Raw genomic sequence first — 27,637 nt, 5'->3', positions numbered from 1 at the left:
GTGTGTGTGTGTGTGTGTGTGTGTGTGTGTGTGTGTGTGTGTGTGTGAGGGTGATTTGAGTTATTATGTATTGCTGTGCCTGTGTGTAAGTGTTTATGGTAAATGCAAAAATCTAATTTGTTCTGTAATTTAGTTATAGTTAAGTCCAGAAAGAGTTATCTGGTTCTGTCCCTATTTTATACTCTTATGTATGGAGTTAATATGATTCAAAAAGGACTGCAGTTGTCTTTCCGTTCCAAGCAAAAACATCATCTACGTACTTGTGAATGTGAGAAACGTAACATTTTACATTATAATTTAATCGTGTTAAATTCAGTTCAATTAAAGCATAGTATATGAAAATTATCTACAGGGTAAGATAAAAAGCTGTCTTTCAAACTGTATAGGTACCAGCTTCGAAATTTTGTATTCGCTATTGCCAATGAAAATGAATCCTGGTAAAATTCGGATGAACGCTGGGAACCATAATTGTATATTTTTGTATAATTGTGGAAATAAATTCTAAAACTTATTTTATTATAAAAATAAGGTGGAGATCTTAAATTAAAAATTTTGAATGAATTAACTTTCTGTGTTGCATACAGAGCCAACTAATTTCCTTAACACCTGGATTTTTTGTATGGGTTCACTATCTGCAACTGTTATGCAACAATTATTGAGAATGTCGGAATAGTTAAAATGTGCCTGGACAAGTAGTCACTCAAAAGATTTGTTTACATGGACTACGAGTCTTGGTCGTCATATAAACCCAGGTTTTTACTAACAGAGTTAAATTTAATAAAATTAATCAACCCTGATTCGGACAGCAAAATTAGTTTTTGGAAAATTCTCTATTTGCCCTACTACGAAAAATAATTCCCATCGATTTACTGTTATTCGACACAAATAATAATTTAGTGTTGATAATGCTCGCGTGATAAGAATATGACAAAAATGCAGATGGAAATTTTGAAGTACAAAGTCCTAGTACATGTCTACAATTTACAGGTTGCATTTTATATTTATTATTATATTATATTTATTTATTATTATTATATTTATATTTAGCACGAATCATGGAATTATAACCTCACAGTTAAGTTGATCATTTACGGCCAAAAGTCCTTTCCAATATTCCTCAAAGCTAAGTTGTTGAAAAAATAGCACCAAGCGCATAAGTTTCATGGGAGTTATGGGATATTTATAATTATTTAACCTTCTTAAAAAAGCCTGAAGTAACCAAGAATAAAGATCTTATTGAAAAAAGTAACGACGAGTAACGACCAGCTAAGGAAAAAAGTTAAGTTTAAGTTAAAAATTAACGTTAATACGCCGTATATACAGGGTGTTATTTCGTTATTCAGATACGGGGTCCAACGTCTATTTTGTTTTTGACCTAGTTTTTATTTAGTGACGTTGTTTAAAATGGATAAAAAAGGTTATTTTTCAAAATTATTTCACTTATATAAATAAGACGACCTTTTAAACGCAAAAATGTTCGAGGTATTCATTTTTTCTTGACAAAAATTTAATACGAGAGTCGTGCGCTTTTGAATATATTATATAATTAATAACACCCTGTATAAGATGTACCGCAAACAACCAGCTAAATGCGATAAAAGTTGTGTATTTAGACGTATAACGCTCTAAAACTTCTATTAAAAATTTTACAAAAAAAAAGTCATACAAGGTGCAGTAATTAGAGTTTTTCCTAAGGAAAACCCAAAAATTTGCAAAACTACTGCTTAAACTTTCAATACAGATAGCTCAAAATTGGGACATGCTGGAGTCAAAACGACTGAATTTCGAAAAAACTCCTTTTGAGTCCTTTGCTTTGAGTTTTTTAAAATTTGACACCGCTGTGCTACGAAGAAACGAAAAATTTGGTTTCTCTCAAAAGTTTCTGGTCCACATTTGACAAATTAATTTTATTTATTTATTATTTATTATATATTACTATTACTTATTTATTTGGTTTCTCTCGAAAGTTTCAGGTCCACCTTTGATAAATTTATTTTATTTGTTTTTTATTTTATATTATTATTTTTTATTTATTATTCATTATATATTATTATTATTATTTATTATATATTATTATTATTTATTTATTTTTAAGCCAGCCACTATGGGGCCCAAGTTCCCTCTGCTGGCCATTCATATTTCAGACGCACTGTATACATCAACTTTGAGTACTTCCAACACAGTTAAACGTTAACCACCAGCAGACTCACCAAATTGGAGTTGTCCACCTGTCTCCTGCATTTATCCAATGCCGCTTGCAAGTCGGCCTTCTCCTTCTGCATATTTTCGATAAAATCCATCAACTTGAACCTTTCTAGTTCATCTTTTTTGCATCGCTCCTCCAGACAGTTCTTCTCGTTCCTCAGGCTCGCAATTTCAGCGTTCAAATTTTCCATCTTTTGTTCTCTCGAGCTCAACTCCTTGTTCAACTGATTGATTAGGTGTTTTTCCGAATTGCTCCTTTGTTTCTCATCGTTGACCTGCCTCTCCAAGTTTTTGATGTTCTCTTTCGCTCTAACTAGGTCCATCGAAACGTTCTCGTTGATATTCGATAGTTCTAGTAGCGCAATCTCGTGGGACTTTCTCAGTTCCGCGAGTTTCTGATCGTGCTCGGCGATTTGGGTGGACAAACTTTTGATCTCAACCTAAAATACATAAATATAAGATAATGCCCTATTCTTTGTAAGAAACTCTAAGACTTTGGTGAAAGTAGTATTGACTAATATATAGAGAGTCGGTAAATGTGTGACCTGAGCTTCCTTTAATTCCCTTTCCAGAATCCTCTTGTCGATTTTGCAATTTCCGAGTTCCTTTTCCGTCCTCCAGAACTTGACCCGCAACTCCTTCAACTCGTCGCTTTCAGTGGTCGAGGAGTTTTCCGCCTCTTTTAATCTCCTCGCTAAACTATCGCATCTAGCCCTCTCCCCTTCCAAGTCTCGCTCCAACACATGAATTCTCTTGTCGTTTTGGAGTCTGGAAATTTCCGCCCGCATCTCCTCGATTTCGACCTGGTACTTTTCCAGCGTCTCCGTTTTGCTTTGCAACATGGTGTTGTGGTTCTGCAAATCCTTCACCGCTTTCTGACTGTCGTCGAACATCCTTAATGCAAACGAATTATTATTTGGGCCGGTTATAATTGGCATCTGGGAATTGGTATGCAATGTTTCGTTTTTAAAGTTACACAACCGTGCATTTATTGAGAATCAACATTTTTTGATTTGTAACTGAAGCTGAAGGTTTTTTTTTCTTATACGAAGACTATGCGCTATGACGGACCTTCCCCAATAAAACTTTAACGATGTTATTACCTGTTGTTATTGGGTAAAGCTATTAACAAAAAAACATATTCCTACTTGAGAGACAATGGTGGGCCATTCACTCTTCCAAAATTTATTTATGTTAATAACTTTTTCTTTAAAATAATCAAAAAATTAAAATATTTTCTTAAGATATGTTCTAGAAAACTCTTCCCGATTTGGATGGTATGCTTAATCTTAATTGTTTAGTTAATTACCTTTTCTTATTTTGTAATTGTAATTGTAATTTCATAAATTAGTTATTGTTGAGTTTCCATACATACTGATTTCTTTAAAAAAAGTATTGTATAAATAATCATAAATAATACCTGAAAACTAAGATAAACTGGAGAATTATAATATGATTATATTGGAAACTAAATAGAGTCCGCCTCGATAGAGAAGAAACCAGTGATGTCAGATGCGCAGAAGATGAATTTGAAACAGCAATCAGCTGTCGTGGATCAAATAGTTCGGGTTGTTTACGTTTCATGTGTGCTTTATTTCGTCCATTTTTTTAGACTATTATTTTCGTTTTGGCTGCAGTATCGTCGTTAATGAAATAATATTATTTGCACCAAACCGGTAATAAAAACCTGGCGGATGCGCTAGGCATCGAACAATAAAAGTAATTGAAACGAGTGAGATAGGACTCTTATTTCGCGCATCGAACAATGACGTTACTGGGCTCTTCTCTATCGAGGCAGATTCTAACTGCACGTTCTCATATTGCATTCTGACTTAAATTCTTAGTCGATTCAAAAATTCTGACTTATTTCTCAAAAAACTTGCCCTATTAAACTAAAAAGTATATTTTATTTTTGGTAGTCTTTCAGCGCTTTCGTACTGTAGTTATTTTTAAGCAATAAAACCATAGCTTCAGCTAAAAAGCACACAGAAAGTATTAAAAAACAAATAGTTACCCCGACTTTAAACTTTGGATTCCAATTTATTCCAAACCTACTATCGAGTATGACACCAGACGCCAACTTTTATGAAAATCACCACGATTAGATTCTAACTTACCTCTGCAGTTCTCTTATCTCTCGCTTATAATCGTCTCTGGTATCGATATCTTTCTCCAACTCGGTCACTTTCATACTCAACTGCTGGATAACGCTTTCGGCTTCGTCAACTTTCCCTTTCAAATTTCCATACTTCTCTTCCGAACGTTCGAGATCGTCCATTAACGTCAGCTCACGTTCTTTTAACCTGACGATTTTATTTTGCAAAACGTTCGTCTTGTGGATCTCGTCGTTCAGCTTCACCTCTAACTCGGCTATGGTGTTCTGCGTTTCGCTGGTCACCCTTTCCAATCTGCTCTCCAAACCTATGACGCTTCTCCTGCTCAAATCTTGGACATGTTCCAAGGACTGACGGTGATCGTGTTCCATGCTCAACGCCCGTTGCAATTGCTCGTCTAAAATGTTGTTCGTGTTCGTCAATTGGATTATTTTTTCCTTCATCTGTTCAATTTCCAATGTGAGAGCGTCGACTTTGGTCTTTTCGGACACTTCCCATTTCAATTTGGCCGATTTGATCAGGTCCAGGGCTTTTCTCTCGAGCTCGGACCGATCCTTACGTTCGAGTTCCAAAGTTCTCTTCAGCGCCTTAAAAACAAATCAACTTGATGGCCGGGAGTCGTTATTACATGATGTTAATTCTGTTTAATCTATTTAATTAAAAGTGTTTTTAAATCCAGGCCCGATAAATGAGATGATGGAATATATAAATAGTTTAAAAAACAATTGTGCTTCAGGAAACGTTAAAATGGATGCAAAATTTTTAAAATTTTTACTTACACGTATTGTTGAGTCTGGTAATATACTTTACCAATTTAAAATAATTATCACCTAAGGATGTAGATTAGATAGCACTCATTAGTGGAATATCAAATTGAAGCTAAATATTTGGAAAATGTCTTGATATTCTTAGAAATTAGCTAACCGATGGGCCTCAATTTACAAAAATCGGAAACCTTTTGACTGACCAAAGTTTTGTCAAGATAGGTATACCGGCTAGGGCCATTATTATTTAATGTCTAAATAAATGAAACAGAAAAGTTAGACGAGGTGATTCTTCTTGGAAAGGTGTGAAGGTGAAAATGAAGAAAGGTTTAAAAATATTAAAAATGTTTTTGAATATTTTTAAACTATCCCTGAATATAAATTAGACTAAATATATATAACAATAATCATACATTGGATTTGTTTTTCCAGAAAATTGTATTGTTTTCGATTATATCAGAACACTCAGTATTTGCAAAATTTCAAATTTGTGGAGAATATCCCATTAAAATCAGTCAGTTAGGAATGAAAATATAAAGGGCACAGGAGGTACAGGATTTTTTCTTTGTCGTAGGTGATATATCTCACTCACTCTACCACAGTTTTGAAAAAATGTTGTTGGGTTGTGGAACACAATATACCGGGTGACCAAAAAGTGTGGTATACGGTCGAATGTCTCAAGAGTTACGAAAATGATCAAAAACCTAAAAAATACAAAAGACTGCTCAATATCACCCACACCTCTGCCATTTTTTATGGCATATTCGGATTCTAAGCACGAAAACGTAGGATTTGTCTGACATTTTCTCGCTAGATGGCGCTGTACTAGCAACAAAAAAACGTTCTATGGTCATTGTTAAGAAATATCCGGAAATAGAACTGAGGTGGCTTTTACTTGATGAAAATCCATTTATCAAAATAAATAAGAACTAAAAGTTCAGATTTTCACGAAATTATATATTATGACATGACAATTGTTTCGACAACACCGTGTCTTTATCAATTATTATATTATATATTATTATCAATTATTAATATATTATATTATTAAATATCCGGAAAATAATTTTAAATAATTATAGTTATTTATTATAGGATAAAACTTTAAGTTAGGAGTCGAGGTCGGACAGCCTCTCCCTAGTAACAATACTAGGGAATTTTAAATTATATGCATTTGAATCTATTGTTTTTTCTCAGGCCAGGAACGCTCGTCCGAAATCCCACAGTGCTGGAGATTGTTTGTCCCTTTTTTTTTAGATGTGACCGCCTTGCCTGTTTGTCATAGTTTTGTGTGCTCTGAGTCCGCCTACTAACGGACCCTATCCCCTCAGCAGCTTTTTATGCCTCTTAAATAGAAATAGAAGTCTAAAAAGTAAACTTCCCCAGGAGAACGGTCTCCATTATCTCGGGTGGTTCCAAATAGTGCTGGAAAATTGCCTAGTAGCAGCGCCAACCCCAAAAAGAAGAAGAAGAATATTTATTAATTCAAGAAACCTAAGTCCTTTTAATAAAAAAAGAGACTCTCTTTTGAAGGTCTTAATTTAACAACCTTTTTTATCTGCTACTTAAGCTTAAGACAAAACCCAAGTTTTTGTGGGATAAAATCAGGATCCGTAATAAAAATTGGGTGTTTCTATTTAAGAATTAAAATTTGCTCATTCCTAATAACATAGTCAAATGGATTACGAAAAGATTAGTAAATTCATTCAAACTTGACGAAATTTAAACGAATGTTTCTAATTTTTTAAACTAAAGACTAACTATTTTATGGTGCAATTGTTCCTCTAAAGCATTTTCAAAGATTCAAAAATATTCAAACCATTAAAAATAAGGCATGGAAATCAATTATCCAAATAAGTATAGCAAAGAAAGAGGAGCAAAGCGATTTAATGTTACAATTGAGAATTTTTGTACCTATAGAACATGGGAAAAAAGAAAATGCGTTCCTACAGAGGTGGCAAAAAAGAAATTTGATATTTCAATTTCGAACAGTGATTCTGTACAGGGAGGCCCAAATTCGAAGGGCCTCTATGGCTTTAAGCATTTGCCGCAAAGTGAGCTCAAAATTAATATGCATGTTACGGGCTCGATTTGCGAGAGAAGTCGAAAACTGAAAACCGCATCGTGATATGTCAAAGCGTCTCTGAGCTACAGGGTTATTCTTAAAAATGTGCGTTTCTAAAAATCCTCTATCACTTTTTTATTTGTAAAGATAGAGACTTTTATTAAAAACCTTAAAAACAAATATACCTGTTTCACCGATTTTGTCTTAAAATCTTTAAGTCTTAAAGTCGTTAGTTTTTTTAAACGGAATACCCCAAATTAAAAAAAAAAATCAGTTTTCTAATAAAATTTTCTGTCAAACGAAGTGCCATACACCTATTTTTATTAACTAGTTAAAAAGATATCTGCAATTTTTAATAATTACTATAGTAGGCTGTGCTTAACTCTGACATATACAGTTTTACGGTATCTATCTAGGTAGCTATAATCAGATAAAAACAATTGCCATGATACACAAGCCCAAGTGTCAAAAGTGGCGTCTTCATCAAGCTGTAAAAATGTTTGAAAACTTTGAAAATTACGACATAATAAAATGTTATATTGAAAGTAAAGAAAATCGACAGGCGGCGTTAAATCTATACTTTCAGACATATCCGGGAAGAAGGCAACCTAGCTCAAACATATTTTTGAAATTAAAACGTAATCTACAAGAATACAGATCCTATATTCACCAGGTATAACTGCTATTAATCGAAACAGCAAAATCCCTATATTAAAGTGGAACAAGCGAAAGAGGGAAGGTTCAGTTTTAAGGTATGGGTAGGCATCTACAGAGAACAAATTATTGGGCCATATATTTTTGATCGAAATTTAAATGCCGAAAGATACCAACAAATTCTAGGAGAGCAGGTAATTCCGTTTATCGACAATTTGCCACTAACCAAAATAATGAGCTTATATTTTCAACATGACGGTGGACCTTCTCCCAATGCACGAGACATTAATAATTTGCTAAATAATGTGTTTGCCGAAAACTAGATCCGAAATAAAGGTCCTATATCTTGCCCCGCAGGTTTCCAGACCTGAACCCTTGCGACTTATTTTTGTGGTGGAGCGGGAGAATCAAAGACCTTGTATTTCAAAATCACCCAACTACTAGAAGGGAAGTGGAAGAGGCACTTGTTATAGGTAGGTTATATGTAAGTGTTACAAAGTTTAATTAGTAAAAATTTTAAATAAAAAAATTGCTTTTAGTAAAGTGCGACGTTGTTAGGTCGCCTCGTGTCGTAGGCAATTTGATTTTGTATGAAAAAAAGAACAATAAAATTTAATCTACACACTACACAGCGCCTACTATTGTAAACATCAAAAATTGCAAATATCTTTTAAACTATTTAATAAAAATAGGTGTATGGCACATCGTTTGACAGGAAATTTTATTAGAAAACTGATTTTTTAGAAAAATTGGGGGTAGCCCATTTAAAGAAATATAACTTTGTGTGATATCTCGGTAACTAAAGGCTCTAAGAAAAAACAAGTAAAATAGAGATTCTCGCTCAAAAAAACTTAAAAAAATGTTTTTTCCCAAAATTATATTCTTACAATTAAAAAAGTTACAGTGGGCCTTTAAAATTTCACATTTTTGAGAATCAACCTGTAGCTCAAAAACGCCTTGACATATCACGATGCGGTTTTCAGTTTTTGACTTCTCTCGAAAATCGAGCTCATAACATGCATATTAGTTTTGGGCTAACTATGCTGCAAATGCTTAAAGGCATAGAGGCCCCTTGAATTTGGACCACCCTGTACATCTAAAGAAAGCTTTTCAGGTGAGGATAACGTGTTAATAGAACGTTTTGTGAACGCAGTTCTACAAAGAACAGTTTAATTTAAAAACAAAACAAAAAATCTGAAATGGATGAAGATTATTCCTATAAAATTCTGAAGAAACAATATCTATATATCGTTAATAAATCTCATCCCTTACTGTGCATTCAGCGACGGTATTGGCCAAGTCTTTTTCTAGTTTGTCTCTCAAAGATTCCAATCTATCGATTTTCCTTGAGTTTTCTTCCAATTTTTTTTCAAAATCGTTCCGTTCCCAATCAAAGTCCGCACACTTGGACAACTTGAGGCGCAAACTTTCCATTTCCGCTTTCAAATTTTCTACCAATTCATCTTTCTGAGTCGACCTACGCTGCAAATTTGGTTCTACGCTACAACCCGGATCGTGGGTGAAGGTAAAACCGACAAACGGCAAGTTCCTTCCGGAAAATTGTGACTTTTTTTTGAAATTTTCAATACTGGGGTACTTTTTCTTGGCTTGGATATCACTAAAATTGCTCGTGTCATCTTCGGACGTGATTTTTGGTACATACGGGGGCACTTGATCCCTCAAAGTGTCAAAATTGACGCTCTTGAACACAACGTGGCTTCGAATTTTGCTCTTGCTGAGACGAGCTTTGGGGTCAACTAACAAAGCCTATTAAAAATTTAGTTTTAAAAGCAAATCAAAATTGTACTTTAATATCGCAATCACCTTGACAAAACCAACGTATGCTTGACTCAGCACTATATCCGACGGAAATTTGAGTGAATTGGAGTGGTTCATAATTTTTGAGTATACAGAACTTGAACTTTGTCCTTGGAAGGGTGGGTTCCCAATCACCAGTTCATAAGCTAAGACTCCGAGGGACCAAAAGTCACACAAAATCTACAAAAATTGTATTTCTGAAACAATTTTTTTGGTTTGAAAACATACCCCGTATCCAGAACATTTATCATTTTTATTATCCAAACATTGTAGCACTTCAGGAGCAATGTAATCTGGTGTACCAACGGGAGGTCCCACTTTCACCAAGCCATTTTTGTCTAATTTAGCAGCTGATCCAAAGTCCGCTAATTTCAAATGGCCGCATCTATCTAACAATACGTTATCAGGCTTGACGTCACGATGAACATATCCCATATTGTGAAGATCATCTAACGCCAGTACGAGTTCGGCTATGTAAAATAAAGCGGCGCTCTCTGGAAGAGTGCCGCCTTGTCTATATAACAGTCCGAGGAGATCTCCCCCCGGGTGGTATTCCATAACAAAAAATAAATTTGTGCTATCCTGGAAAGCATATTGTAGAGTGGTCAACCATGGCGACACAGAATCAGCCATGATGTTACGTTCCTCTTCCACAGAGATTCTTTTCATTTCGTTATCAAATTTTCGCAACGTTTTCATTGCGTATACGTAACCGGTTTGTTTTTCTTTGACGACATGGACCTCGCCGAAATGCCCTCTGCCAATGATATTTTTTATTTCAAAATCACTAATGTTCACGCGCAACATCTTGACCCGTTTCGCTGCGCTTTTATACTTTTCCACAAAATTGGCGATGTTTGAGTCATACTTTTGCAAACCTTCCGAGCAACATTCGTCATAAAGGGCTTGGAAAGCATCCAACAAAGTTTCTCTAGCGAGCAAAGGGCATCGTTTTAACGCAATATTATTTCCGGTTATTTCTGAGTTAACACGCGCGATTCGGACGCTCACGGGTTCTTTCGACGGTTCCATTTTTTGTCGAATATAAAACTAACAGAACATTGTTTTTGTAAAAACGGTAAAAAACTTAAAATACGGCAGCGGAGGTTACTTTGTAAACAATCGTTTAAAAACGACCGTTACAAACTAAACCAGCTGCTAGCAATTTCATTGGTGGATTTTTTAACCCAAGATCACATGGTGCATAGAATCAAGAGTTTGAATGATCAAGTTGATAGTTATTTGTTTAGGGTGAAAACCTCATCTTATTTTTTACTTCTATGGCTACCTGAAGGTAACTTTCTTAACCGTGCGGAAAATGAAGTAATCTCCTTAATCCTTAATAATTAATTTGCGTTGTGTCCCCAATATTTTAAAAATTGTCAAATAACCACTTTTCCATAATTTGATAAAAAAAGGAAATAGTGATTCTAAAATGGGAAAATAAAAAACATGATCCATAATATTCTTTATTGGAAATTAGAAAATGTCAATAAAATATATTGATATCACAAAAAATACCTATATATAAATATATTAAAAGGCCAAAAACACCCAGGACTCTCCTCATACCTAAATAGAAGTTTTGAAATCACAAAGTTGAGATTCCCATTAAAACTAGAGAAGCAAAAATTACAAGCACATCTTTAAAAAAATAAACTGGAGTAAAAAAATATTTCAAAAAAATAATAAAGGATCCATGCACATCTAGCTTATTTTGACACTTTTTTTGTATTTGGAATTTTTATAATATCTTAGTTGATCATGTAATAGTTTAATCTGTTTATTTTTGTATTGTAACTTTTTTTTCAATAAAATATTTTTCCATTTAAGTTTGTCGTGTTTTTCTAATAGTTCTTTATACAGTTCTTCATAAGTGGGACTGAATAAAGAGCTATGAACTTTTTGAGAAGCATTTGTATCTTCATTTTCTATAAAATTCTCAGAGCCTTGATTTACTTCGAACTCAGATTCATCAATTGAGCTTTGGATATCCACAGAATTATCTTTTCCTTGTGAAGGTAGAATTGTATTTTTTTTAACTATTTGAACATTGCATGAGAGATTTGAAATAATGACTGGTTTTCTTCCACTTAAAAAAGTATGGTTCCCATCAACTGCCAATTTAAATTTATTTGGTTCCATTTCATAAAGTTTTTGTGATGGTAACGCAACTTCTTTCAATTGTTTTTTTATTGGCAATCCTAAAATAAAAAAAATGTTTTTTAAAAGCAAACTCTTGCAAGTACTATTATTTTCAACACCCAAATACTCTAAAGTAAAAATGTCACTACCATGTTTGTTCCCTATTTTAAACACCAATTCCATTGAAAATTTACGTATCCATACCCAGTAACTCATTTCTCAAATCGCGTTTAAAATCTTCTTCAAGGAAATGTTCGGAACAAATTCTGCCATTCGAATTATTAAAATTTTCATCTCTGTTGCATAATTGCACCCACTTTTTCCTCATGGCAACCGATTTCGGAAATCTATGAAAAGTTACGCCTGGCAAACGGTTTTTGTAACTGTTGTAGCAGTTATAAACAGCACACATATTTGCAGACATAGTTATTGGCTATGTAGACTTCTGCAAAAATAAATGAGTTAAAAATCAAGTTTTAATTCTTTTGTTGCCTAATTACCTTTTACTATGCAGCAAACAAGCAAGCAAGCAAGAAATTTAAGAAAAATCAACGCGATGTTTTTGTGATTGCAAAAAATATTGAAAAACAATACGTCTTCTCCAAGGCCGTTGGCCAAAATTATCAGAATCATTCGGCCACTCTTAGGGCGATTGAATTATGGATTTATAGGGATAGGTATCCCATTCGCAAGAAGTTTTGTGCGTAACTTATATTAGATACTAAAATAGCCTTTTGACAGTATTATAAATAAACATCATACGCCATGTTGTTTTAAATTTTTATTCAATAAAATAACGTCTGTCACACTTTTGCCAATTCTCCGGTTTTTCCGGACAGATAGACGATATCCCCGGTCTTGAACAGCTTGGTAACGTTTTTTACACCAACGATGCAAGGTAATCCGTACTCCCTGGCGACAACGGCACCTGACAAACGTTCGTAACAATTAAGATGGAAATGAAAGGAAAAACACTCACCATGTGAAACGAGTCCTCCAAGTTCCGTTACCACACCGGAAAGCATTGGGAAGTATGGGGACCACCCAATGTCGGTACTGTAAGTGATCAGTATATCGCCTGGAAGGGAAAAGAGAACAAAACAATCGATTTTACTAAGTAAAGTGATACATTTATATTGTACCAGTACCGTATATTATAGAGTAATACCTTATATCATAACCTACAAAAAATATCAAAGAGACAAAAGTACCAGTACACATAGTATATATACAGGGTGTTTGTATTTGCGTGGACAAGTAATAATTTTATTATTTTTTTTATTATTATATTATTATATTATAAAAATGGGGTGTTTGCATTAAAAAAAAGACTATTGTCGATTTTCAATGTTATTTGTAAAATAGATCATTCTATAAGATAGTCAACCCCAAATATATAATAACAGAGAAAATCCATAAATATATTCAAACCTGCAAAACGTCATTGCGGTGAGAAGTAGGTATATGATACACAAAGTATATCCAAAATTTTCGAAGAATTAAAAAAAAAATAATAAGAAAGTTATTACTTGTCCAAGAAAATATTAACACCCTGTATACATATACGGCAATAGAAACTTTTAAAAGTATCCGCGAATCAACGCAATTTTATGTCTTTATTTTTTCTAATAATTAATATTAATAATACTTTTTTGCCAACCTAACCATTATACAATAATGACACAGCCACGTCACAAAGGGTGAATACTTGGACACAAGCAACACAAGGTGAAGTTTAAAATAAAATGCATTAAAATTATAAACACTATTTATAAACACCCCTCCTAACCTTTTAACCCCCCTTATTTTGACTATGGCTTGGGGTAATATTCTAAATGCTTCTATTGCTATGTAGTAGGAACCCTTTTGAAAAAAAGGAGATCTATGAATGGGAGCACACAGGTGCGTTGCACTTGTTGTAGATATGGACATATCTTCTGAATTGTAAGGTCCGGTTGGTTACAAACAAGTGAGGATTTTTCTTTACAGGGATAACCAACCATAAAAAATAAAGAAGGTAATGCTACAGTACCCAGCTGAGCATAGTATGGTGGACACAAGGCTCTAGGATATAGATGTTACATACTCCTTATAAACTGGAGTATGGTATATTTTAATTGTAATTAACTGTAATTCCAAGAATCTGATATTCCAAATCCAAAACTAAAATACTGTTCGGTAAGTTCCGCAGACGTTGAGCGAAGTTTTTCATTTTTAAACATATGTTTACAGATAAGGGATGAAATTTTCTTTGGGAAATTTTGAAAAACATTTATTTATCAATTGTTTGTAAAGCTGCAAAGAATGCTTTGTTAATTTACTAAATGTATGTTGGGCAAGTTGCTCTTATCTGAATGTGTCAATGGTATTGTTGAATTATTAATTGTCCCTGGAAGATTTTTATGTTTTAGATTTTATATTTTGCTATGTTAGTATGAATTAGTATGAATAAAAAACTTATATTAAGATTTTTTTTGTTTCATATAGGTCTGCGGTATAGGTAAAAAATTATAGAATTTTTGAAGAACTGGTTTAAATATAAAGAAATAGTTCGGACTTGATTTAAAATAACATTAATGTTCATTATTTTTCATATAATACAATTTTTGTTCATTTCGAAGCATATACGAGGGTCACTTGAAAAGTTTCCGACCTCATCATGAAGATGGCGGCACTAGTTACTAAAAGCCAGTGATCGCAATTGTGGCCTGTTGATAGTTACTTAATAACGTTTTAGCCATTTTGAGTTTGAGTGAGTCGATGCGAGTATTTTCGTGAAAATTAAAGATGAGTTGAACTCTGTGTATGGGGACTCTGCACCGTCATTTACCATTGTCAAATTTTGGGCGGATGAATTTAAACGTGGCTGCAAGAGTTTAGGAGACGATGAATGTTCCCATTACAGGAGTATATTACCAACCAAAACTAACCAACCTCATATCTCAGCGGTTGTCATGGCGAAAGTACACGAATTACGGTTTGAACTGCTTTACCATCCACCTTACTCCCAATATAATTAAAATTAGCTTATTTGTGTTACAGAAATTGTAAAAACATACCGAACAACTTTTTTTCCTAAAGTAGTAATCAAAATCAAATTATATTTTCACAATTATACACTTTAATATTTCTTGGACCGCCTCACTGCATATTTCTTATACGTTTTCAATACAAAATCATCTGTACTTTATGCCGTCTTGCTTAATAAGTAGTTTTGTTTCTCTCACATCACACAAATCAGACATATGAACTTCATATAAATAGGACTTTTTTTTAAAATAACATACTAAAATTTTTTTTTCCGTTCTAGATCACCGACACCCAAACGGAATTTAAACTCGGCTTACTTGTTTCTAACTGGCCGATTTCTTCTAAGCTAGTGATGACGCACGCCCTGGCTTTGACAGACCCCATACATACTGGCGTGCCTGTGCACACACTGCCCGTCACCAGTTCCATTACGCAATCGGAATCCTTCTCCGGTTCAGGTATGCCGAATATCAACTCCGGATATTTCGTCTTGGACCATTTGGAGTACAATCTTTGACGTTTAGCCGCTCTGCAACATTTCCGTTTTAATAAAAAGGGCCCACCTCTCTTGTTTTTTTATACACACAAGAATTAAGCTGTAGAGGGATGACTTGGTATAGTGAATATGTAATATGTTACAGGTTTGACTGTTATAATACGACCAAAAATATGACTGTGGTTAAACCCATCCCAACAGATGTTTATTCTGCATTAAGTAGGTCTTGCTTATATTTGTAGAAACTTGAAATTTTTATTTGAAAAGTAAATGGACCGTTATAAATTTGATTTGATTCAGCCCAAATTAGAAAAATTCCAAATACTTCTTCAAATAAATGATTTATATTTTGAAGAGAAAAAAAAACAGCTTCTGCAATTATTAAAACTAAAACATTTTAATAAAAACTACAAAATCGAGTAGATTAGCACAACAAAATGAACACGAAATCTTGAGATTACCCCAGCCCATAACCCCAAGAATAAGAAGAAATAACACTGCACCAAAATTTAGTGATAGGTACCATAAAGGTAATTCGGCCGGAGGTGGCTAAACTATCAGTACAAAGCTGGTCTAACTGTGAAAAATGAGTAATAAAAGAAGAAAATATTTATCGAGAACGTTTAGTTGCGGAGTTGATAATTGATAGGTGACGACGGTAGTGATAGTGACCATTTTTTAAGTGACTGGTACTTTATTATTATTATATTTAATATTTTGTATATTAATAATGTATGTATTGTATATTAATAATGATTAAAGATAATTAATGTAATGAAATAGAACGTAATAAATTGTTACTTTGTAATAATTTTTTTATGTACATGTTTCAAGAATTGCTAGGCGAAAAAGATTGAAAACATATAGTTATATCCCCCCTGCTTAGTGTAGGTAGATAAATTAATAGGGTCTGCTCGGCAGTGTGTTCTATAATAAACAGTAGGCAAAGTTAATCATGGGGTGGGTTGTAAAAGCACTATATTTTTGGTGCAAATATACCGACTGAGTAAGGCCGGGGAGTTTAAACGTGCAATATTTTGACAAGGTGCACGTAGTCATGCGGGATGGCGGAATATAGTCCAAGAAAGTGGAGAAAACATTTGCAGAAAACAGGGCGAAAGATAATAATACTAATAATTTCAGTTTGTTTTGGAGTGACATGGTGTGAAGTGTGGCGTTTTGTTTATAGATTAGGAAATCTTTATTATATAGCTTCGCAGGATTGTGACTTTCTCGTATAGAGATAAGTTTATAAGAACGCGATGGCGGTTAATTCTCAAAAGAATTTAAGTTTATAATGTGGTTTTATCTATGTACACTTGACGAATTCCAGTTTGTTTTGACATGACAAATAAATAATAAAGCATGGTGTGAAGTGTGGTGTTTTGTTTAAAGGCTTATAATTTATTATACAATTTTTGGTGTTTTAATTATTGTTTTGGATTGTTGGTTTTTAAACACGTCCCAAGTTGCTTGCTATTAAGGGATAAGAAAAGCGATCCGAAGTTTTGTTGAATGTAGAAAACAATGTTGCAGTGTTGAAACTAAGTGAACTTGGAAGTTTCATTGCCCTATTTAATTTTTTGCATTTTAAAGAGAGATTTTTATTAATTGAAAAGTATAAAATTCAAAAAAGACAAGTAAACAACTATGCGTACGAATGTAATATAATCTTTTTCGAATCTTAAGACAATTTTTTTTTGAGATACCGTTTACGCTATATCCGATTTGGGTATCGTTTCGGGAAACAAACAAGACTAAGTCTTTTAAAATCAAGCCGTTTAGAAGTTACAAGGCATCCAACTGATGTAGGCAATAAGTTTTGTATGATTTGGTGGGTGGTTTTTAATATTAAATGTGTTCTCAGTGGTTTTACTGTCCAGTTAAATAATAAACCAAAAATGTTTCTAAATGCTATAGAACGTACTTGCTGACCAATAGCGGAGATCGCTTGTCAATCACGGTACCCAATTCCTGGTGGGTCAAATGGAACATCAGATTCTCCGCTGGCAAGAGGCCTTTGGCGACCATTGCCTTCGCTAGTTTTCTATACGCCATACGCAGTTTATTCAGCGATCGAATCAGCTCCGATTTGGTCTGCTCCCTGTTGCCAACCGCCCTCCTCAGGTTGGAAATGGCGTATTTTAGAATTTTTCTGCAACGTATCAAGGAAAGGAAGAGCGTTTAAATCGAAGGTAGTCTTTTACTCACTTGGTGACCGCGTTAACAGGCGAAACGAGTTTGCTGACGACCTCGTCCACCGATAAAACGATTTTGCTGATCGAACGGTCCTGTTTCGCGTTGGCCTGTATCATCGGGATCACTTTGGACGGATTCATGGCCCAAGACTCTTCCATCATTTCGAACTGAAAGGAGGCACGTGTCATTTTGATCGAAACGAACAAGATTGCTTTGGAAAAATCGTAGCCGGGCGGGGCAAATTCGTAACACGAATTCTTGTCCTAGTGAGACGCATTGTTTTTCTATCGTGCTAGTGCGGACAACTATGGAACTTTCGATGTAATTTGATTGTGCATACACCCTGTATAAAGCGTCCTTCACATCTCGTCGAACATCAAAGTTACGGCAAACTTCGGTAAATTGCAAAATTTGAACTGGTAATTGCAATTTAAAATTATGTTTTTTCAAATATCTCGCGCCTACTGCATTATAGACGAAACCTTAAACTCTCTCTCGACACAGTTTACTTTACTGTTTATATCAAAGTATCACATCTTTAAACGTTTTTCATTTATCGCCAATAATTCACCCACAAATGCTGAAATTTCTAGGATCTATTGGATTTTTTTGCCCACAAACGACGTACCCTACATATAATTCCAACATTGTTCGAAATAGAGCCCTGTAGGGTGTAGGGATTTTTTTATGAAGTACGGACATATAAACTAAACTAAATTTTTTTCAGATTTTCAGGATAAGAAGGCAAACACATCACAAACATCAAAAGAATGTGAAAATTCAACATCTGCTTGGCTGAAAAAAGCTAGTTTCATCAAAGAATGACAGAAAACCTGTCAAATATTAATTATTATTTTAGAGTTTTGTTCAGGATACTCTATTTATAAGATACTTTAGCTTAGGTTGTTCTATATTTTTGCTATATTATATATTTACAATTTTTTCATATCTAAAAAAGGAATGAATCAGATGTGTATAAAATATGTTTTATTAATGGTATCAATCGGCAGTCCTTCACTTTTACCATCAAAAGTAAAAATAAAGATTTATTGGAAAAAACTTGTGCATTTCAAATATCGCCTGCTATTCCAGCGATGACTTCACCAACCATACCCCATAGGTTAATTCCATCACACCAAATACTGGGATAGAATTTTTGTAGTCGTATAACCAATTGAACTACTGGACATTACCTTTCCAATATTTCTCGTAGGCTGTTGGAAATAACTTAAGATCCACTGGACGTTCCAATTAGTATCATCGTATATAATTGAGATGTCTTAAGGATGTCCCTTAGCTGAAACAGTATATCCCTAGGATATACGCTATGTCCCGTCAGATATCCCGAGGACGTTTTACGGACGTCCTTGTGCTAGTTGGGAACGGCTACGCTGTAAGATGCACGGTTATCGAGACCGGGTGTTTAGTGAGGAGCGCGTATACTTTTAATATCATTTCTATCATAATGTCTAAGTTTCTGAAATTATGTACCTGTTCGATTTTGAATCACAGAATTGGTTACTTGGAAATTACTTTCAAATCTATTTCGAATCTTTGTATAGTGATTTAAAATGTATCTTCCCAAATATTTTTGGTTAGTGTTATTGGACGAAAAGATTCGCGAGATTCAGTGCTATAGATTTTAAAGAAAATTGACTGTTACTAGAAGACTGAGATCCAGTACTCAATTTGGTTTATGCGGTGATGTAGACCGTATAGACAACAAAAACTTTTGTACCAAGGTTTTCGTCAGGGTATTCCGGATATTCTGTGCCATATAAGAAATGTATTAAGTGACCTAAATTATCAGCTATCTACTTCAAATTTAGCAGAGAACTAAAAGTCCGTACCCGCATCTAAATAGCAGAAATTGGGCGCAATCAAATGTTATGTTTAAAATGTTTAAAAAAAATTGAAAATTTCTTCAGGGCATTTTGGTTTCCGTGAAAACGTGGTTATCTCAAAAACTTCTTCACCCGATCGGCAAAATTTTGGAATCGTGAATCCGGAGATCCAGGGCTATAAATTTTGTTTCATGCATTTTTTTGATATATACAGGATATTTTAGTTACGGACGAAAATCTAAAAGACTCCGAAAATAGTTCTTATCGGGAGCAAATTATTAATTCGTAAAAAATAATCCTAATTGGTTCAAACAGTATCAAGAGTTACAGCGAAAGTCACTATTCCTCGGGTCTAGACACGATGACGTCATTGACCATTACGGACTACTGCCCAGTTTCAGAACAAAATGGTTTTTTCGAAAACCATTTAGTCTATTGGAAAAATTCATGGACCAGGAAACGTAGGAGATCCAGGCCTATAACTTCTAAGAAATCTAAAGAACTCTGAAAATCGCCGTTTGTGTGGATAAAATACGAGGGCTGCCTTTTATATTTCGGGATTTGTAATAAAAAACTGCAAGCTACCAACAAATGTGACCTTATTGTTTTTCAAAATATTCACCATAATGATCAATACACTTTTGCAATCATCCCCCGATATTGGACGACCTTCACGAAATTCTTCCATAAGAAAACTACGACCACGACTGAAGTCCGAAAACCAGCGATAAACAGTAGTCCCAGATGGTGCTTTGACTCCAAAAGTCGAATTAAGTTCATCGATGCATTGTTGTTGAGTTTCACAATTTTTTTAATTAATCACGAAGAACACAAACAACCCTCTTTTGCCAAAACCCAACTGAGTAAACCTAACCTCAAAATGTCAAACTTCCTTATAAAAAAGGATAGTCGCCAGATGGCGGCACTAGTTTAAGAAAATCATGAAATATAAAAGGCAGTCCTAAGATTAGCCGTAAATGAAAAACTGTAAAAGATGGGATAATAAAAATGTTAATGTAAATCGCTATTACTAATAAAAGACATTTTATATGGGGTGTCTGCATATTAAAATTACGTTTATTTTGCGAAAGTTCCGTAGCGGTCCGCAATGACCTTATGGCGTTCAACAACTAAGATGGCCGCTGATAGATCGTCGATAAGTTTGGACGCGGCATTTTTACTACAGTATTACTCAAAACACGCCGGGAATGATACTGTACATGTCATTATTCTTTCTGTTCACAAATTTTTTTTAAATTTGTCACTTATGTCCCTGTTCTGCAGTTGGGGTTATCCGGTTGATCAGTGTACCTAAATAAATAAATAAATAAAAAAAAGCTACTATTTTAACGTTTCACAAAGATAATTGAAATTTTCTATATGGCTATAACATGTGTTCCAATTTCGATTTCCAAAATTAAAAAAAAAAAACATGTGGCCCATTGTACGTTTCAAATAAATCTATAAATTGCGGCCGAAATAAGACCTTACCTCTCCCAAATTTCTGTGGCCGTGTCTATCCAGAAATTCGTCGAACACTTTGCCAGCTTCGGGGCACTTGGATTTCAACCAAGCCACGCCGAATTCGGGTTTGATCGTGCAAAACTCTTCGTCGTAACCTTCGTCTCTGATTATTCGGGCGATCCTCTCCAAATACATCGGCACTTCGGCAGACACGACGTCCTCGCAAGACGATAAGATCAAAGCAAAATCAGCGTAGTGCTCCATCGTCAGCTCTGTTAAAATGGAAATAATAAAAAGTTTATGCTCTGTTTTATCCGCATCTCTGTATAATTTTTGGTCAGTTTTATTAGACGCACTTTTAGGATAACTTGTTACAAATTCACAGAAATAAAGTAAGATGCGGATTTATATTAACTTATTTATGTAAGAAAGTAAGATGCCAATATAGAGGATCTGAGCCATGCTTAAGTGAAGGATAAATTGTATGAGACCAATTTGAGTCTAATAAAGTAAGTTGCAGATTTAAGGCAAAGAAATCCATTAGACGATTTATACCAACATGTAATAAATTCACCCGTGTAATAAAGTAAGGTGTGTTGATTTAGACCATTATACTTATATGAAGAATGTCATAAGAAAAATGGCCAATTTAAACCAACTTTTGACTGGCCTATGTAGCAGATATAGAGCTCACTATTTAGACATTTCCACACAATCCAGAGGAGGTATAAATAGTATTACATTATCCTGTGGAAGGTTTTTTAAAAAAAAAAGATGTAGATCTTATGTATGGGCAAAAATGAAGAATTTCACCAACAATCATCAATTCATTCGTCTTCATTTGATTTCTGACAGAGCGTGTGCCACCTTCTCACGATTTAATTTTCTTTCAGATTCTTAAGTCACTACTTTCTAACTTCTGTAATACAGAATGTTCTGGAATGAAACATGCCTCAAAATCGTGATGGGTTAATCAATAGTGTTTCTATAGCGACTATTTTTTTTAATTCACGAACTACAAAAATACTAGATGACAGTGGTTTACGCAACGAATCGACATGCTGAGCCCAGACCAAATTATTGTAACTCCCAAAAGCTCCACACTAGCGCCCATTACCAAGCCATTATTTGTTGAGAATATAAGGTGCTGTGTTTTATTTGCATTTCTGCATCAGCACTATCTTGCATCGCAGAGATAGTCTATATTGGCATCTCACTTTCTTACACTTTCTTACGTAAGTAAGCATCTTACTTTATTACACTGGCTGTGCATTTCTAACAACAAAGTGATAATACAACTTTGTGTTCTCAAGAAATAATAGCTGTTAATAGAGTTACAATAGCTGATACTTTGGGCTGGGCTTGACATGTCGATTCGTTGCGTAAACCACTGTCATCTATTATTTTTGTAGTTCGTGAATTATAAAAAATAGTCGCTATAGAAACATTAATGGTTAACCCTTACCGATATCCTCGTTAGAGGATCACGATTTTGCGGCATGTTTCATTTCAGAATCTTCTGTATTATAGGAGTTAGAAAGTAATGACTTAAGAATCTGAAGGAAAACTAAGCCCTGTCAGAAATCAAATAAAGGCGAATGAATTGAAGATTGTTGGTGATTGGTGTCGCAAGTCAGTTGGTCTAAATCGGCCTCTTTGCCTATAAATAAGTTCAACATCTGTTTTTTTTTTATAAATAGTATTACACGCTAGTGTAATACTATTTATACCTCTTCTGGATTCCTCCTGTGTCGATTCTTAATAAATCACAATGAACCGAAACAGTTAAGTTAAGCTATGACAGTTAAGTCGACAGGTTAGATATACCAACAACTCACGCAAGAGGAATAAAGAAAATGTGTAAATAGTAAGCTCTAGATTTGCTACATAGGAGAGTCACAAGTCGGTCTAAATTGGCCATTTTTTTCATGACATTCTTCCTATAAGTAAGATAGTCTAAATCAGCACACTTTACTTTATTACACAGGTGAATTTATCACATGTTGGTCTAAATCGTACCCTTCACGTAAGCATGACTCAGATAGTCTATATTGGCATCTTACTTTCTTACATAAGTAAGAGCTAATCTAAATGCGCACCTTACACTAGCTGTGAATTTGTAACAAGTTGGCCTAAGAGTGCGTCTAATCAAACTGACCAAAAATTGTTGAGTTGAGTATTGAAGTAGATGGTCGACAATTCCAACATTTGATTTGAGGTTATTTTTATAAAAATTTCACTAATTTGTTCATTTAACTTTTTGCCTACGGTTTTTGAAAACACAAGGGTAACGTCACATACAGCAAGCTGTATTGACAACATCTTGGTGAATTGTATTTGACGCCCTCATTTCTGATCATGCTGCTCAGAAAATTACATTACCTTTAGAGAATTTTAAACAACATACGGCTCATTTTAAAAGAATCTTTTCAGAAAAAAATAAGCAAACCAAGAACAAAAGTGGGAGGATGTAATTATGACAGAAACGGATGATGTCAATCAAGAGTGGAACTCTTTTATGAATCTTTTCTCTACACTGTTTGATCAATGCTTTCCTAAAAAAACAATAGGAAACGCTAGTGGTGTAAAATCATGTAAAGATAATGATAAGATTAGAGAATGGAAACGAAAACTAGATAACTTATTAGTTTTGGCTAGACAAAGTGCAAAGGAATAGAGAGTTGTTAACAGAAAATATGATAATCTTTTGAAAACTGAACGATCTCAGGCATATAACATTAAGCTATAGCTTTCTGATAATAAGACCAAATGCATGTGGTTAATATGCAATGAGATTTTGGGTAGAAACAGTTTAGCTGCTAGTGCGTTTTGGTATGAGTGGGGATCCAAATCAAATTTCAAATGATTTTAATGAATATCTGTTACACGTCGTACCCGAATTATTGAAAACCTAGAAAAAAGGCCTTTTTCCAATAAAATACTCCTAAATTCACAGTCCATGTTTTTAACACCGGCAACACCAGATGAAATCTGTCATTTTGCTAGACAAATTAAAAATAAACATAGTAGTGGAATAGACGAGATTCCAACCAGTATAATAAAAATTTCTGTCCCGTACGAAACAAATGAATCCTTTGAAAATGGCGTTTTCCCAGACCAACTTAAGACAGCTTTAATAAAACGGCTCTAAAAAAAGGGCGATCCAGAAATAATTACCAATTACAGACCAATTAGCCTTTTGCCCGGGTTTTCTAAAATATTTGAGATGGCTATTTGCAAAAGACTCTTAGTCTTCAAGTGATCAATTGCAGAAAATTTTCGTGGTTCAAAAGAGGACTCTTCGCACTGTCAAAAAAATGCAATTTAGAGAGAGCTGTAGAGGTGTGTTCAAGGCTGAAGGAATTTTTACTGTATATTCTTTATATATTTATGAAGAATTGATATTCTTTTTTAAAAATCGAAAGGACTTCGAACTACAGATATTTCACAGATATAATACAAGAACCCTAAATGTAAATTACCCTATTCACCGTTTAACCTTAACTGAAAGGAGTCCTTATTACATGTGCATAATAAGTTTCCAAATGAGGTAAAAACAATTGCAAATATAAAAATCTTTAAATACACAATGAAAAAGTTATTGATAGAGTTAGAAACTTACTCCATAGAAGACTTTTTCTATAATATTTAAATAATTGTTTAATTAATACGATGTAATTGATATTTGTGCTTTTTCCTTTGTGTTTGGTATATTATTTTTAGGTAATGTAATTATGACACAATGTAAAATAAAGTTGATTATTATTATACCAAAATTGGTATTGTTAAATGTTGGTTGGTCATTGGTCGCCTTACCTTTCATCTTTTATTTGTAAAAGAGTTGGAAAAAACACTTTGAGCTTTTTAAATGCAAACAAATGGAAAGTCTGTTTAACTCTGTAGAAAACGAAAGGTTAATTATATTGTAAAGGAGAAAATTCAGAATAAAATTTCTCCCTGTATCTCTGAAACCCGCTAGATTTGTAAGAGGAATGATACCATTTTGATGTCTTTGTCAGTTGATGACGTATTTACTTACCTAAACTTGTTTGGACCAAAATGTTCATAGCGATGATTTGATAAAATACAGAAGAACCAGTGTTGATCGCGTGTAAGTAGCCGGCCTTTGCCAATTCCTCCAGCTTATTGTCGATTTTATCGTAGATTTCCTTGGATCCGTCGTCGTCCTTGATTTTAAAGTCTAAACTTTTTGAAAATTCGGCTGCCTGGTCTCGAACCATCTCACCTTAAATTGAAAACGTTTTAAATTAAATTTTTAAAAGAAACGATGGGCAATGGTACAGATGCTAGTTAATATAAAAAAAGGTACTTGATAAGAATTATTTATACTATATTGGCATAAATATACAGGGTGTTATGGAATTTACATCGCATATTTTAATCGGTGAATCTGAGAAAGTCTAGTTCCCAGGCAAAATAACCCAAAATGTTCGAATGAAAAGAATTAGTGACAGGTATGGAGATTGGTAACATCGAGGCACTTATTTTTGAAACAAATTTTAACTTATGCTTAAATATACAGTTTAACAACTTATTAATTTAGTATTAATAGAAAAAACACTTATGTTCAAGTATACTAAGTTAAAAACTTGACAGCCATCTTTGAACATAACGCAGATTAATTTGACTATGTTTCCCATCTATTATATAATATGAAGAAAAGAAAAAAGAAAACCATAATATTCTACCAAAAAAAAAAAAGAAACGATTTTATATAGTTGCAATACATTAAAGAATCTGTGAATTTGACTTCACTTACAATTTAGCATCAATAAGCCACTTAGTTATTTTTTTTAATGATTTTTATTGTATTTTAATTTTCAATTCTCAGAGGTAGTGTGTTATAGATTTTTTGGCCAGTATAAAAGTAATTTTTTTGCCCAACAAATAAATGCATCTTTTGTAAAGTTAAATTTTCTCCAAATTTAAAGCGTGTTTCATACGCGTGAGTTTTTGAATTAACCAGTAAGTTATTTTTAATTATGAACAATACGGATGATTTATAATACAAATTAAGTCAGATAGATATCGGAGATTTAACATAAATATAATTTTCAAAATTCTTTTTTGTAGTACGTAAAGGGGCTGAAGAGTTGTGTGATAGGCAGCATCCCAACCAATTGTTCCCGATATAAGTGATTGTATCAGTGAAAAATAAGTAGAAAGAAGTAATTGATCATCAGATATTTTACTAAGTTGCCGGAATAAATACAATAAGGATCGTAACTTTTTCACTAACTGTTCGATATGGAAGTTCCACTTTAGATTTGAGTCAATATGAATTCTTAGGTAGGAAGCAACTGTTTCTAAACAATAGTTGTATAGTAAGTTTATTGTTTGTAAGTAAGTCGATTATTATAATTTGAAAAGGGCAAGTATGGTGTTTTATCTAACTTGATTGTTAGTAAAGTATTGACAAGCCACTGTGACATAAGTTGCAAGTCCGAACTAATGCGGTTGTCGATTTCGTCCCAATTGTTACCTTCAACAAATAAAACTGTATCATCAGCAAAAGAGATGATTTTACCGGAAATATCAATAGTAAGTAGTTGATTTACGTATATAAGGAAAAGTATGGGTCCTAGGACTGTACCCTGTGGAATTCCATAGGTTACAGTTCTAGGCTTACTGAAACAATTATTAATCTCTTCTATTTGTTGTCGATTTTTCAGGTAATATATATATATATATATATATATATATATATATATATATATATATATATATATATATATATATATATATATATATATATATATATATATATATATATATATATATAAACTTGGATTTACAAATTCCAAAGCAAATTTTTATGCAAAAAAAATAAAAAACTTAAATCAAAGTTTTTTAACGTTATTAATAAATTTCAATAAAAACTTGCATTAGAAAATTAAGAAACAGTTTCCGAAAATATCTGCCATAAAACAACAATGTGCAGTTGTTACCTTTTCTTGCCCAATACCACAGACGGAGAGACTCTTTGGCCAATTTCAGCGACCGCACTTCGCCGAGTCTATTTAAGACGATCTGGTTAATTTTTTCATTCATCACCTGGTGCCCGAATATGGCCAGGTCTAATATCCTGGAGCTCATTTGTACAGTCTTTTTGGCGTTTTTGTGTATGCTCTGAAATTTGACAGAACATAGACCATTATAACTAAATCACCTATTTCCAATGTGTAGGTCCCATTAGAGAACACTAATAAAGAAATTATCAGGGTATAGTCTGTCTCAATCTATATAGAGCTGTATTATGCAAGTTACCAGCAGACGGCAATAAAACTCTGGTCTGGAAGGTATTAAAGGAATATGCAGACTTGTTTGCATTGTAAATCACCGGCAAATGCTTGATGTTCTTGAAACATCGTGGGTCAGTTGATTTTCCAATCACGACTAGCTTTCTTTCTTCTCTTCCACTCATATTGGCGTCTTCTCCAGCCAATCTTTAAATAACGTTTCTGTCGACATCACGGTCCTCGCCACTTATCTGTCCAAAATTCATACCATGTCTCTGTTTGAACTTTCCCAACCATCCTTCCGAAGCCTTGAAATCGATAATGCCAAGCTGTTTTTACGACGTTGCTGTTGAAACTACTGCAACATTGCCCGATCCAAATCTTCAAATTTTGGCTTTCTTAGTTTTTTACTAGAACAGTCTGCCGCTTCAGCCTGAATGATTTTTTCTTTGCACTTCCGAATCGTGGATACAGTCTACGGTGTAAGTCCCATATCACTTTTATTTTCTCCCCGTTCTATCTCCCAAATTAAAGCAACTTTATCATCTAGAGGTAAAACTTTTCGCTTACTCGCCATTC

General features: G+C 33.9%; 2 protein-coding genes across 5 annotated transcripts in view; both read right to left on the bottom strand.

The window, feature by feature from the left end:
- LOC132706165 (citron Rho-interacting kinase) overlaps positions 1-10,751 on the bottom strand; it is a 29,965-nt gene extending 19,214 nt beyond the window's left edge. Inside the window, exons 1-6 of the mRNA XM_060677336.1 lie at positions 9,849-10,751; positions 9,627-9,800; positions 9,075-9,569; positions 4,323-4,906; positions 2,751-3,099; positions 2,211-2,645 (exon numbers count right to left, since the gene is read on the bottom strand). Of these exons, the coding sequence (XP_060533319.1) occupies positions 2,211-2,645; positions 2,751-3,099; positions 4,323-4,906; positions 9,075-9,569; positions 9,627-9,800; positions 9,849-10,652 (2,841 nt within the window). The 5' untranslated portion in view covers positions 10,653-10,751. The remainder of the gene's footprint in view (positions 1-2,210; positions 2,646-2,750; positions 3,100-4,322; positions 4,907-9,074; positions 9,570-9,626; positions 9,801-9,848) is intronic.
- Positions 10,752-12,533: 1,782 nt separating this feature from the next.
- LOC132706705 (putative phosphoenolpyruvate synthase) overlaps positions 12,534-27,637 on the bottom strand; it is a 59,583-nt gene continuing 44,479 nt past the window's right edge. For 3 of the 4 annotated variants that reach the window (XM_060678185.1, XM_060678184.1, XM_060678187.1), the window contains 7 exons: positions 26,768-26,948; positions 24,838-25,044; positions 20,826-21,070; positions 17,503-17,657; positions 17,219-17,446; positions 15,113-15,324; positions 12,534-12,843 (listed from right to left, as the gene is read on the bottom strand). In XM_060678185.1, coding sequence (XP_060534168.1) covers positions 12,569-12,843; positions 15,113-15,324; positions 17,219-17,446; positions 17,503-17,657; positions 20,826-21,070; positions 24,838-25,044; positions 26,768-26,948 — 1,503 coding nt within the window. In that variant the 3' untranslated portion in view covers positions 12,534-12,568. The remainder of the gene's footprint in view (positions 12,844-15,112; positions 15,325-17,218; positions 17,447-17,502; positions 17,658-20,825; positions 21,071-24,837; positions 25,045-26,767; positions 26,949-27,637) is intronic. The other variant, XM_060678186.1, reaches the window with a different exon arrangement.

Source organism: Cylas formicarius, unplaced genomic scaffold (genome assembly GCF_029955315.1).
Source record: "Cylas formicarius isolate icCylForm1 unplaced genomic scaffold, icCylForm1.1 PGA_scaffold_8__14_contigs__length_24414737, whole genome shotgun sequence".
Classification (NCBI taxonomy): domain Eukaryota; kingdom Metazoa; phylum Arthropoda; class Insecta; order Coleoptera; family Brentidae; genus Cylas; species Cylas formicarius.
This window is presented reverse-complemented; position numbering and strand designations above follow the sequence as displayed.